We start from the raw sequence: 13,997 nt of genomic DNA, 5'->3' as shown, positions 1-13,997 counted from the left end.
TGTAAAAGGGAAAGAAAGTACATAAACTTTACAGGGATACTGTGAGTCCAATACTTTGCACAGGTACATAGTAAGCACTCAATAAACAGTAGCCATTACTAGGAAAACCTGGAGCTAAAATTCTTGTACTAATACAACTTTAGATTGTATTTTACACAGAAGTACATTATTTACAAAGAATAAGTGAAAATTGTGAAAACTATTTTAAATGCTTTGGTTGATCCAAATAACTGTTTATAAAAGCAATACTCTCACTAAAGGAAATTTGCCAAATTCTGAAAAGAATAAGGAAGTGGGGGGCGCTTGGGTGGCTCAGTTGGTTAAGAATAAGGAAGTGGAAGAGTCCTTCACAACTGTTCATATCTGATATACATGTCTGTTTTTTTCTGATTCTTGTCCCTTTTGTTGTAATTTTTATTTTTATTTTTTAAAGATTTTTATTTATTTTTTTGACAGAGACACAGCGAGAGAGGGAACACAGGCAGGGGGAGTGGGAGAGGGAGAAGCAGGCTCCCCGCTGAGCGGGGAGCCTGATGCAGGGCTTGATCCCAGGACCCTGGGATCAGGACCTGAGCCGAAGGCAGACGCTTAACGATGAGCCACCCAGGCGCCCCTTGTTTTAATTTTTAAATACATAAAGCAAGGCTACCTTGTATATGAGAAATAGGGTCTTAAGCTCAGCCTACAGTTTGAAATTGTGAAGACGCAGAATTTTTCTTGAAAATGTCTTGAGCAGGCACCACACTAAATACTGACATAATGTCTTCCCAGCTGTCCCCACTTGACAGCTTCAGGTCCCTAGAGATGGCTATACTGTGCCTAATGCATTATGGACTTCGGCTAGCAGAGCAAGGGGCTCCTCGGCACTGAAGGAGATCCCGGTGTTTGGCTAAACACCAGATGAAGTTATTTGGCTTAGTGTGGGGGTTACACTACACAAAATGACAGGTTAAATGTTAGCACCACATGGACCACGGCAAGATGCTTCTGCCCAATGAGTCTGAGGGTAAAGCAGGCCGTCTCACATTTCCTGCTTACTCCAGGATGAACCATCATGTGCCCGGTGAGTTGTCCCACAATTAACGCTATCTTGCTCTTTCTTATTCTCTCTCTGATGAGCAAACACAGTGGACTGCAAAAGCGAAGAGCACAAATGTTGTGACTCCTCTATAATCAACACAAATTATATATACATTGATTTATTTTATGCACTCTAAGTATCTAAACTTGGCATCAAGAACACTATAAACATTTAAAATGAGTACATGACATATGACAGATACACTGTAATTCTGTAATTCATTCCCTAAGAATGAGTATTTGGGCTATTTGTAGTATTTGTAATATGCTGATTATCTGTCCACATTTCATCATTTTTAGGATGAATCCCAGAAGAATTACTGAAAAAGAGATGTGAGAACATTTTAAGAGCTAGGTTGTTAATTTACTATCCAGAAAAAAGATCTCAGTTGACCTTGTCACAAGCAGTATGACTGGTTCATCAGTTTTAATTCTGATATGTGAAAAATGAACACAATACTAATTTAACTCCATTTTCTTCTTTTAATGAGGCTGAGCTTAATGAATTATTCTGGCCATCTTTATTTCCTTTTGTGAGTTAACTATTCCTGCTTTTTTAAACAGGAATCTTCCTGTTTTTTAAAAACTGACTTATATAAATTCTTCATATATTAAAAAAAAAATCCTCGTTTTTGGATTTTCTCCAATTCTCTTTCAGTTGTAAATGGTATATTCCAGCATTACCAAAGTGGTTACATTTTTTTATTGTGGTAAGATATAAATTTTGCCATTTTTAGGTATATAATTCAGTGGCATTAAGTAAATTCACACAGTTGTACAACCTCTACCACTATTTCCAGAACTTTTTCATCACCCCAAACACAAACTCTGTTCCCATTAAACAATAACTCCCCATTCTTTCCTCCTCTCAGCCCCTGGTAACTTCTACTTTCTGTCTCTAGGAATTTGCCTATTCTTGGTACTTCATATAAGTGGTCATACAATATTTGTCCTGTTGCATTTGGCTTGTTTCACTCGGCATAACATCTTCAAAGTTCATACATAGTATAGCACATGTCAGAACAAAGTGGTTAATTTTAAGTGGGCAAGGGTCAAGGAAGTTTCCCTCTTCTTGATGATTCCTACTGCTTTTACGTACCACATGGTCAGACAAAAATTCATCCATATGTCCTTCTGTATTTTTGTTTGATTTTAAGAAGTTAGCTCCTTTAATTCACTTGAAATTTCTGTTGTGAGCTGAAAGTCTAAATAGATTATCAATAGTTTAGCTATCTCAAAGCACTGTTTTTGAGCAATCCTTTTCTTCCCTATGATTTGTGAGGTCTCCTTCACTATACATTAAATGTAGCTTTTGATTCTACCTAGCCTCTGTCCTCACTCTCCTGATATTTTGCAATTCCCTGAATGAGCCAGGAGGCTAATTTCTTTGCTGCAAACTCGGCTCCCTCTGCCAGACCATTCTAAAACAATCTCTGGGTCAATGCACTCTTGCATACCCCCCACAACAATGTCAAATCTCCTCAGCTTGGACCTCCAGCTTCTCCTGACCCCTACTCCACTCTCATCCAATGCTCTCGCCTCTACTCTGTACAAAGAAAGGAGAGCAACTCATCACACCAAACATACCTTCTGCTATCTCCCCTTTCCTACAATTATACCTTTCAGCATCCAGGGTAATCCCTGCTTCTGTACTGATCCCAACCTCTCTGGCCTGAACACCTCCAGAGCCCTTTTTTCTCATATACTCACTCCTTCAGCTGTATCCTTCCCTCTGGGGCTCCCACCCTTCAGCTGAATGGATCTTCTCACTGCCACTCCAGCTAAAACCCTATTTTCTCTTACCCTCAGTTAATTCTTGCAGATCCTTCTTTCTCTCCAATTCCTCTCCTACTTATATAGATCCCAATAAAGACAATTCCCATGTGATTAGAGCCAATGAGGTCTGTTCGTTCCTGTCTCTTCTGACCTCTACAGCTTTCAGCATAGTCGACCACTTTCTCCATGAAATACTCTCTCACCTGATTTCCAGGACTTCCCACTCTCAGTTCTCTTCCCCCTCTTGCTACACTCTCACTTCCCTTTATCTATCTCCTTTGCAGGCTCATCTTCAAGGCTTGATTCTAGACCCTCTCCTCTCCTTACCTTACAGTTTCTCCTCAGAGATCCTGTCCTCATCCAGGGCTTCAGTTAATCACTTGGGCTTCTCTCCAACTTCTTCTCAAAATGTGATCTTGTCACCTCCCTGCAATAAACTTTTCAATGGCACTTTAGGATAAAGACATAAAACAAAATACAAATGCCTTACACCATGGTCTAAAAGGCCTCTCTGTCTGGGCTCTGTCACTACCCGAATCTGTGCCCATCTGCCCCACCCCCAACCCCACCAGCCACACCAGTTCTTTTCAGTCCCTGGTGTTCTGCCTGTGCCCACCACAGGATCTTTGAAGGCTAAGGGCTGTTCCCCATGCCCAAAGTGGCCCTAACTCCTAGGTCTGAGGGTCACTCTCTCAGGGAAACTTCCCTGACCATCTTGAATAGACTAAGTCTCCTGTCCCCATTACAGGCTCTCATGGCACCAGGACTGCTCCTCTGTGCCACCTGTCATAGCCGCAGCTGTTCATGTGTTGTTTCTGTCTCACCCTCCAGGAGGGCAGAGACTCATCACCACCATGTTCCAATGAATTGCTTCCCTACCCTTCACTTCACTGGCATTGCTGACTCTAGGAGGCATTCCTGGACAAGGATGATCTTTGTGTGTGCTCTTCCACTGCATCTTGCTCTTAACCTTACTGTAGCACTTAACCTCCTGTAAAGTTCTTCATCCATTCAACTAGTGGTTTTTCTTTTTTCTTTTTAAGCTCATGCTGTGTTGTCAGGCATTAGGTTAGATACTAGCTGTTCCGCCACAATGTTTCTTCCTAACTTTGGATCACAGACCCACTGGAGAACCTGGCAAGAGCCACAGAGTCTCTTTCCAAAAAGAAAAAAAGAAAAGACCTGTACTCATAACATTTGCAAAAGATTTTACCAGGATTCATAGGCACCCTGCAGCCCAGCTGTAAACAACCTGTACTAGATTGCAAGCACTGGGAGGGCAGGGTCTGAGTTCTGTTCTTCTCTGTCCCTTGTACCCAGCAAAGAACTTGGTCCACAGAGGAACAAAATAAGTATTTGTCAACTGAAACTGAATGAACAAATCCAGTTCATGAGGCAGCCTAAGGTAGTGTGTAAAACTGTGGTCTGTATGGACTTAATTCCTGGTCATTGGTTGTGTTGTGACGTGGGAAAGTCACATCATCTCTCTGTGCCTCAGCTGGAGTGTCAGGAAAATAGGGATACTACATTCTGGGTGACTGTGAAGACTACATTGAGTTAATACCATAACCACTTACAGAGTAGTCAGAAAAGTTATTAAATCACCACAAAAACCCATTTTAAAGATGAGGAAACAGATGCAGGTAAAATAACCTGCCCAAGGTTGCTCAGCTAACAGGGCAGACCTTGGATTCAAACCCAACAACTTGGCTCCAGAGTACAGCTCTTACCCTGTGCCCTACACAGCAATGCTCTGGGCAAATGTTTGTTAAATCACAATGTGGTCTATTCCCAGATACTTCATGCTTCTTAAGCATTCCTGAGGAGATAAGTTCACTTCTGGAATATGCACAGTTTTCGTACTTAATACAGTCTGCTCTACAACATCAGTAATAATTCAATTAAGTTCTACTTTTATAACATGTATGATCTGCTGACAGTTTCAAATTAACCCTAATGTTTATAAATAAGTAAAAAATGAGGACCGAAGGAAGATCTCGGGGAATGATTGACAGCCACACATCCATCTTGTGGGGCCGGCGCTTGTCCAGAGGAACTTCTGACCTCCGGCGCCTGGGCATCTGCCCAGGCCAGGGAGGCTGAGCGGCTGGCGGGGAGTCCCGTTTCTCGGTGCGCGACCCCAGACCCCTGCCTGTCGGCCGCTCTGTTGCTGGTGAGGCTCCCCCCCCGGGGGCGAAGAAAGGGGTGCGACTCACCTGTCCACTCCGCGCAAGACGCACTGAGTCCCGGGTCCCTGGCCCCGTCCTTCCTCCCTCCCCCCCGCCGAGGTTCCCCGTGGCCTGCCGTCTTCCCGAGGCCTGGGAAGAGGGGTCAATGTCCCAAGACGAGGGTGCCAACAGGGCCGCTAATTTCTCCCAGCACTGCTGTCCCGGCCCCCTGCCCTCTACCCGCAGCCAATCACGGCACAGGACGCCCGTGAGCCCGCAGACGTACGCCCCCTCAGTCCCAACTCAGCCAATCAAGGTGCGGGACGCAGGCCACGCGACCCTCACGCAAGGCGGGGCTGCGCGACGGAGGCGGGCCAGCGTGGGAATCAGCTTTCCCGGAAACAGCCGGGTGCAGCAATTATTGAGCCTGGCGTTTTCACACCCTTTCCTTGCCAGCAAGTTCCGGTCGTTTTGTCCCTTGGGGAATGTCACTAGCCCATAAGAGAAAACGTAAAAGTAACTCAGAAACCGCTGTATCTTGAAGCTATAGCCATTCAGAATTCCCCAAATAATTCGATAGGTAAAGAACTAATTTACCAAAAAAAAAAAAAGTAGTTCAAAAAACAAAACACCTCTTTGGAACATAGCTAGCCTTACTGCTACTCCTCCCACCCGCCCCCAGTAGTGAGCGACTGTGTCTGATACGTCTTTAAAAGCCTCCCCCTGCCACTTTCGCCTAAATACTTGCCTTTTCCGATAAACTGTCCAGTGGTTTACATTCTAATTATTACCAGTGATGCCAACCTCATAAACTAATTTCTCCTTAAAGCCAGTCCAATGTCTATCCCATTTATTCTTATATTTATCTATCAACCAACAAATACTTATGGTATGCCTATTAAGTTTCAAGCATGTGAAACAGCAATGAGAAGACAGCAGTGGACAAGACAAGGGGGAATAAAGTACATTCCCGGTCCTGATGGAGTTTACATGTAGGACAGCGAAGGACAAAGACATTAACAACCAATAACATGATTAATCCCAACTAGAGTTAAATGTTTCCAAAGACAGGGTGCCCTGACCCTGCCTAGTTGTCCTATGCTCCTGTATAGAGTTGGGTGTCGGGAAAGCTGTGATTTTCCCAGCCTGGAGATCTCTCCCTTCATGAGTTTCATAGCACACTGTGCACAGTTCTAACAGCCTGAACACACACCACCGTAATTCTTCCAGACTGCCCTCTCACTTTGTGAACTCCTTGTGGAAACTTATGGATTTATTTTCCTATGAACAGTATCTGGCACATTATAGGAACCCAGGAAATGCTAATTGGAGCCTAGCCTTAATATTCAGTTTGTGCTCAATAGGCTTTTTGAGATGGACTGACATTTGCACTTTAATTACACTGAGCAGCAGCAAGAATCCTAGCTCTTTATCGCAAGATCAACTCTGATTTCCAGGACATTCTAAAATTAAATGAGTAGCTCATGTATATGAGGCTAGGGCTGCTTGTCCAGTGACCCTTCTCCTTCTGAGTTATCCTTATATAAAAATCCTATTATTCATGGCTTTACTGAACACTTTTTCCTGCAATTCAAGGATCTGGGACCTGGATTAACCAAAATGTTTCACTGCATTAGGAAAAGGGAATTAGAGTAGGATACAGACAAGGGAAGGCAGTCAAGGAATGTAAACTCAAGCACTTTAGAACTGCATGCTGCAATCACTGGTCAGGAGAAAGGGAGCAGACATGTACACTAGGGTGCTGGCAGCTTAACTTGTACAAGGGCTCCACATAGTTGTATAAGAAATGGTAATACATATGATCATGTGCATTGTAATCAAAACTTGAAACTGACCAAGTCAGCTATGCCAACTGTATTAAATAAAGGCTACCTAAAGTTTTTTCCATTCCAAGTATTTAGTGAATTTCTAGGACCACGCAATCAGAAAAAAAGCACTTGGATGGAGAAATGGAAAAAAGAAGCCAGTATTATGGATATTACCTATAAGAAAATTACAAACATGTTTGAAATTGTGGGAAGATCCTGAAGTTTCTAGTACTTAAGAGATGTATTAAAAATATATTGTTATGGGCTGCATGGGTGGCTCAGTCGGTTAAGCTTCTGCCTTCAGCTCAGGTCATGATCTCAGGGTCCTGGGATCAAGCCCCATGTCGGGATCCCTGCTCAGCGGGGAGTCTGCTTCTCCCTCTCCCTCTGCTGTTCCCCCTGCTTGTGCTCTCTCTCAAATAAATAAATAAAATCTTTAAAAAAATATACTGTTATCAGTCTTTTATATCCCAATTTTACTAATTTATTTCAAGTGAATGTAAAAGCATAAAAACTTTGCATGTGTTCTTTCAAAAGTTTGGTTTCCTCAACTCAATTTTTCCAAGTTGCAGAACAGAACAGGTTTTGTTAATAAGATTTCAAGATACATTTCCTGAATGAATATAAGGTCTTAAATCCCTCAACCACCAGCAGGGTTTTCAGAAACTAACCCTTCTGGTTAGGGGAAAACACTGTATTCAAATATCTGCTTACCTGAAATACACTAATACCTGTCTTTCCCTTTCAGTGATTCTTTTTAGTTACAATTTAGACCGAACTGAAAAAGCTTTCCAAAAAACCCCCTAAAAGCCCAAATCCCCCTACATTTAAAAGTAAAGTATCAGTGTCTATGCTGAAACAATGTTCTTTTACTAAAATATTTATTCACATTGAAACTGAATCTTTTAGGGGCGCCTGGATGGCTCAGTCTGTTAGGTGTCCGTCTTGATCTCTTCTCAGGTCTTGATCTCAGGCCCATGAGTTCAAGCCCCACATTTGGCTCCACACTGGGCGTGGAGCCTACTTAAAAACAAAAAAAACCTGAATCTTTTATTCCCCTGGATGATGATGACAAATCCCAGGTCTATGAATTTCTCAATGCTGTACAGTACAATCAGGTCCAAAGAGTAGGTTGCTAAATAGAAGCATCATGAAAAACAATTAAAATATCACTCCTTATTAACAGTGGTGAAAGAAGATAAAACATTTTTTTTCTTTTCTCAGTAATGGAACTTATCAATCAGTGTTAATTCATTATTCAGGATGCTTTTTAAAATGGGTATCATATAAAAAATATGTTACTGTTTTTGCATTTTAGACTCAAATTATTCTTAAGTTACCTTTAAATACAATTATCACACTGAACATCTATCACAACTAAGAGTGGGAAAATAAACAAAAACCACTGGTTATAATTCCAAAAGGAAAAAACTAGCCTACGAGAGACAGGAATGGGATAATAATAGTAATGAGAACAACAACAGCTAACCACAGCTGTGGCATACAGTTAGGCAGACTATGCACTGCACAGTCCAGGGAGCTATAAAGCATGGCAGCCCTGCAGCTAACACTTATCGACTAATCTGCCACATGCCAGGCACTGTTATGAGCATTTCATATGTAGTATAAAGCAGATACTACTCTCATCCCTATATCATAAATAAGAAAAAAAAGGCACAGAAGGTTAATAACTTGCCCAAGATCTCAAATGAGTGGCAGAGCCAGGCCTTTGACTCCAGAGCTCACATTATTAACTGTAGTGACTAACTCATAGTGTTAAGCCCCATTATCTGAAATAACCTCTTTGGTTTTAAATCTTTCTTGCAGATAGGTATGATAAAAAGTATAAAGCATTTGGAAGTTAGTAATCTTATTTGGAATAATTTTGAAAAATACTATATTACTAAATAAATGGGAGCTGTTCCTTCATCCAGAATGGTTACATGTGGTTTATAGACTCTGTCTCTGATTTGTAATCACATCTCACAGAACAATGCTCTCCCCCTTAACTAAAACAAAAACTTAAAAAGAAAAGAAAAAACAACCACCACCAAGTACACAAGATTCCATATATGCATATACTTTAATAACAAGGTCACTTAGCTGTAAATGAACAAAGGGAGACAAAGAGAACTTAACACATGATACTTCCACAGATTTGGGTCAAAACAGGCATACATGAAGATTTAAAACATATACTGTCTATGTTAACAGAGGCTATAACTACCAATTTTGATTGTGCACATTTTCTAAAACATTATTATCAAAGACTGTAAAGTTAGATCAAACAATAATTATCAAGAAAATTTTGCTCTAAAATTTTAACAAAGTCTTTTAAGAAAGTCTAAAAACCTATTTTCCCACATTGACTCTCGAAACTTTTTTATATCAGAATATCAGTTTGCCACTTTAACTTTTACCATACATGAAAAATTATCAAAAATATATGGGTGGGTCTATATTAATTGTGAGTATTTATATTTACATTAAGCAAAACTTTTACCAAGTTATTTATATACAAATTACCATTTGTCCTATGTGAAATTCATTAGAAAGTTTAAAACTATAGAAATGTCATTAGAAACAATGCATTTCAAAATGTAACTGCTTTCCATCAATGAAGAACATTTTAAAATAATTTAACTGAAAAAAGTAGTGAACTCCCCACCAATTTCAGCTGCAACAGTATTCCTCCTGAATGTTTTCTGTGATTTAAGGGGGAAAAAAAAAAACTGGGTAAAGTTTGACTGCAAGGAATTAAATGATAAAAATTTGATGAGTGTTTACTGATCTTCAACAAATGTACAGTCTAATTAGGGTTGGTGCTAAAAAAACCCAGCAATTTTTTTAAACTTTTACTTTTTATTATTGCTGTTCATATATATATTACTACTGAAGTATAACTGACAGACAATATTATATTAAGTTTCAGGTGTACATCATACTGATCCAACAATTCAATATGTTACTCAATGCTCAACATGATAAATACAGTTAGCAGTAATTTAAAAATTGCAAACAGTTTAAGATAACTGAAGAAACATGTCTTTTAAAACTGGTAAATGTACTGTTTTAGATACTTTTCATATAAACTTAAATCATAAAGTAGTATCCCACATCCAATTCAACTGAATATAGCCATGGCTTTTTGATACCTCTAAAAAGGGCCAATATTAAAAAAAATTGAACTATTCCTGAACTGGAAAGAATTTAGATTTCAGAAGTATCACAACAGACAAAAGAAACTTATAAACATTTAAGAGGCAAAGATTTGGGGAAAAGTTCATAAAGAGATTATGTTAATACCACTAAAATAAAAAGTCACTTTAATTGTTTTAAACTCATGGTCACATAGTAAGGAGTTGAAAAAGAGTTTTTTCTGAGAAAAAACTTGAGCACAACATTATTACTTTTTCAGATTTAAAGATCATCAATTAAGATGACCATAAAACTAAGTGCAGCAATTTGTCCAGCAGAGATGAACTTCTCTTATCTAAGAATTAACTGATTTTGTAACAATCACTGAAAAATTTAAGCCTCAGTTTCTCTAGTTTGAAAAAAAATGATTAGCTCCATTTTGGAAATTGTCTTAATTTATGTTGATCACACAATACACTAAAACAAGAAATAAAGGTATAAAATATTTACCTAATTAGTGCTCTGTCGCTGGACCTTAGGACCAATACTCTGCGTGTCCTCTTCCTCGCTAGGACGTTTCCCAGTGCTGAGACCAGTGCCCATGGAGCTTCTTCCTACATATTTAAAAAAATGTATTTTTTTTAAGTGTATGTTTAATATAGGAATGGTAAAAAGAACAGTATGCTCAAATGCTTCATTCTTACCTTGCTTTAATAGATGAGTTTGCTGACTGTCTCCATGAGCATAATGTAAAATACCACTCCCTTGAGAGCAACCTGTTAGTATTTAAAAATACTTAAATTACTTAAATTTACTTAAAATTTAGTAAAATTACTTAAATCCCAAGTCATATGTATTAAGACTACAAATCTAATTTTTAGTTAACAGTATTAAGGGCATTTATGCTTTTTAGGACTAAACCTCAATCCTTCATATGAGCCAAAAATCACATGCCCAAATCAGGAAAATTTAAACATAGGGTCATAGAAATGTTGACTTTTGGTTCAAAGGCAAAATCACTGATAATCATTTTCTAAAAAACATTCCTTTACTGAATAACAATTAGACACTTGGAAGCAAAATATAGAGCAACAGTGGGATATATATCCTCCTTTCACCTCTTGTCCCTTTATTCCACATTCTTCCCTCAGTGCCTGTCCAAAACATATGTCCTTGGAGAGAAGTGAATGAGGGTCTGCCAGATGAGAATTAAACAATTCAAATCATACAAAGAGGAGGAAATACAATGTGGCAGTTACCTAGCCTAAGCAATTACATTAACCCTTCTAAAAAGAAACAATGTTACAGGAGAATGGGTTGGCACAGAAAGTAGGTTCTAGAGAAACATTTTTGTCAGTGTGTCCAGATTATGGACAAATATGAACATTCTAGCTCCTACAGAGAAGTCACCTCATGGTCTGAACAAGGCAATCTACTTATTTTTTATTGTAATTTCATGCTCATCAAGTTCCTCTGGATAAAGAATTCAGCTTTTCAGGTACTCAAAATTGGGAAAGTGAATGCCCTGATCAGGGATGAGGGCTTCCATCACTGGAAAGGGATACCTCCACCATAAATAATAAACTAGTGTTCCCTGTTGATACATATTTTTTATTTTATTTTTATTTTTATTTTTTTTAAAGATTTTATTTATTTATTTGAGAGAGAGAGAATGAGAGAGAGCACATGAGAGGGGGGAGGGTCGGAGGGAGAAGCAGACTCCCTGCAGAGCAGGGAGCCCGATGTGGGACTCGATCCAGGGACTCCAGGATCATGACCTGAGCCGAAGGCAGTCGCTTAACCAACTGAGCCACCCAGGCGCCCGATACATATTTTTTAAAGATTTTATTTGTCAGAGAGAGAGGGGGGAGAGAAAGAGAGGGAGAGGGCACAAGGAGGGAGAGTGGCAGGCAGAGGTAGAAGCAGGCTCCCCCGTTGAGCAAGGAGCCCGACGCGGGACTCAATTCCAGGACCCTGGGATCATGACCTGAGCCGAAGGCAGACGCTTAACCGACTGAGCCACCCAGGCGACCCTGATTATTTTTTTTTTAAGATTTTATTTATTTATTTGACAGAGAGAGACATCACAAGTAGGCAGACAGGCAGAGGGAGAGGGAGAAGCAGGCTCCCCGCTAGGCAGGGAGCCCGATGTGGGGCTCGATCCCAGGACCCTGGGATCATGACCTGAGCCGAAGGCAGATGCTTAACCGACTGAGCCACCCAGGCGCCCCCCTGATATTTTAAATCACATGGTTGGTGTGTGTGTGTGTGTGTGTGTAATTATGTATGTATGGATGGATGGATGGATGGATTGATTTAGGGGGTAGTGCAGAGGGTGAGAGAGAATCTTAAGCAGGCTCCACAACCAGTGTGGAACCTGATGCAGAGCTCAATCTCATGACCCTGAGATCATGACCTGAGCCAAAATCAAGAATCAGATGCTTAACTGACTGAGCCACCCAGGCGCCCCTAAATCACATGAGTTTTAAACTTCTAGTCTGCCAGTCACAGGATGGTCACCTCTAATTATACTAAAAACACTCAGTTCTTGGACTTGTTGAAGGTCAGATTCTGGACTATAGCAAATTCACCACTGAATGGTGCTATTCCTGGTTTTACCATCAGCAGGGCTTCCCCTAATAGTGATAATTGTTGTCTTGCATTATTGTACAAGATTATTTAAAACTTCACACAACAATGTGAACGTACTTAATTCCACTGAATTGTACATTTAAAATGGTTAAATGCTGGGCGCCTGGGTGGCTCAGTTGGTTAAGCGACTGCCTTCGGCTCAGGTCATGATCCTGGAGTCCCAGGATCGAGTCCCACATCGGGCTCCCTGCTCGGCAGGGAGTCTGCTTCTCCCTCTGACCCTAACCCCTCTCATGTGCTCTCTCTCATTCTCTCTCTCAAATAAATAAATAAAATCTTTAAAAAATAAAATAAAATAAAATGGTTAAATGCTAAGTTTTATGTTTACATATATTTTGCTATCAAGAAAACTTCAACAGGGGCGCTTGGGTGGCTCTGTCGGTTGAGCATTGGACTCTTGGTTTCTGCTCCAGTCATGATCTCAGGATTGAGCCCTACATCAGGCTCCCCACTCAGCAGGGAGTCTGCTTGGGATTCCTTCCATCTCCCTCTGTCCCTCCCCCTGATCACATACACACTCTCTCTAAAATAAATAAATTAAAAAGAAAGAAAGAAAGGAAACTTCAACAAATACATTTTTGATTATCGTATTTAGTCATACCTTATACATTTGTTGAGTGCTCCTTTATGCTAGAGATTATACTAGGTACTAGGGATACAAATATTACTAAGACATGAAGTCTTGTCTTCAAGGGGCTCACAGTCCAAGTAGAAAGTGACAGATACATAAAATCACTAAGTACAACTAAATGTTATTATAATGGCTCTGGGATGGAAGTTGTTACAGCATACAGTGAGGACAATGAGGAAGGAAAAGTCAATTTTACTGGAAGATTCAGAGGTAGGTTAAATCACAGACTAGTCACCTCATTTTCTCAACTTCATCAATTTTCTTCCTCTTCCAGTTCTAAGATAAATGAGAATAATCTCATAAAAAAAATATTGAGTGAAAGCAGCCAGATACAAAAAACAAACTACAGGATTCTATAAAGTTCAAAAATGGGCAAAAAATTATAGTATTAGAAATCAGGAGAATGATTACTTTTAAAGATGAGAGGGTAAATTAATAAGCTCAATAAATACATTCAGAATTTCCTTAAGATAGCAGTTTATTTCTTTAGAGTTAAATGATAAGCAGGCACTTAGAATCTTCCTGTGGCCCTAAATAAATGAATATCTCAACTGCCTATAACTTCCCCATAAAAATGCAGTAAATTGGGGCACCTGGGTGGCTCAGTCATCAAGCATCTGCCTTTGGCTCAGGTCATGATCCCAGGGTCCTGGGATCGAGCCCCACATAGGGCTCCCTGCTCAGTGGGGAGCCTGCTTCTCCCTCCCCCTGCTTGTGCATGCT

At 40.1% G+C, this 13,997-nt stretch overlaps 1 protein-coding gene across 8 annotated transcripts in view; it reads right to left on the bottom strand.

The window, feature by feature from the left end:
- Nucleotides 1-13,997, bottom strand: part of CRY1 (cryptochrome circadian regulator 1) — a 137,829-nt gene that overhangs the window by 41,195 nt on the left and 82,637 nt on the right. For 3 of the 8 annotated variants that reach the window (XR_010411369.1, XM_064590671.1, XM_064590668.1), the window contains exons 11-12: nt 10,696-10,767; nt 10,502-10,605 (exon numbers count right to left, since the gene is read on the bottom strand). Coding sequence is in view for 6 of the 8 variants with exons in the window: in XM_064590671.1 (XP_064446741.1) it covers nt 10,502-10,605; nt 10,696-10,767 (176 nt within the window). In the remaining 2 variants the exon portion in view is untranslated. Of the gene's footprint in view, nt 1-3,180; nt 3,307-5,072; nt 7,989-8,917; nt 9,559-10,501; nt 10,606-10,695; nt 10,768-13,997 lie in introns of those variants that run through there. The other 5 variants (XR_010411368.1, XM_064590669.1, XM_064590670.1 and 2 more) reach the window with 5 other exon arrangements.

The sequence above is a fragment of the Mirounga angustirostris genome, unplaced genomic scaffold, assembly GCF_029215605.1.
Source record: "Mirounga angustirostris isolate CCGP_5_RB_7025 unplaced genomic scaffold, mMirAng1.0.hap1 SCAF_5, whole genome shotgun sequence".
Lineage (NCBI taxonomy): Eukaryota > Metazoa > Chordata > Mammalia > Carnivora > Phocidae > Mirounga > Mirounga angustirostris.
Note: the sequence above shows the minus strand (reverse complement) of the source record. Positions and strands in the feature narration are given on the sequence as shown.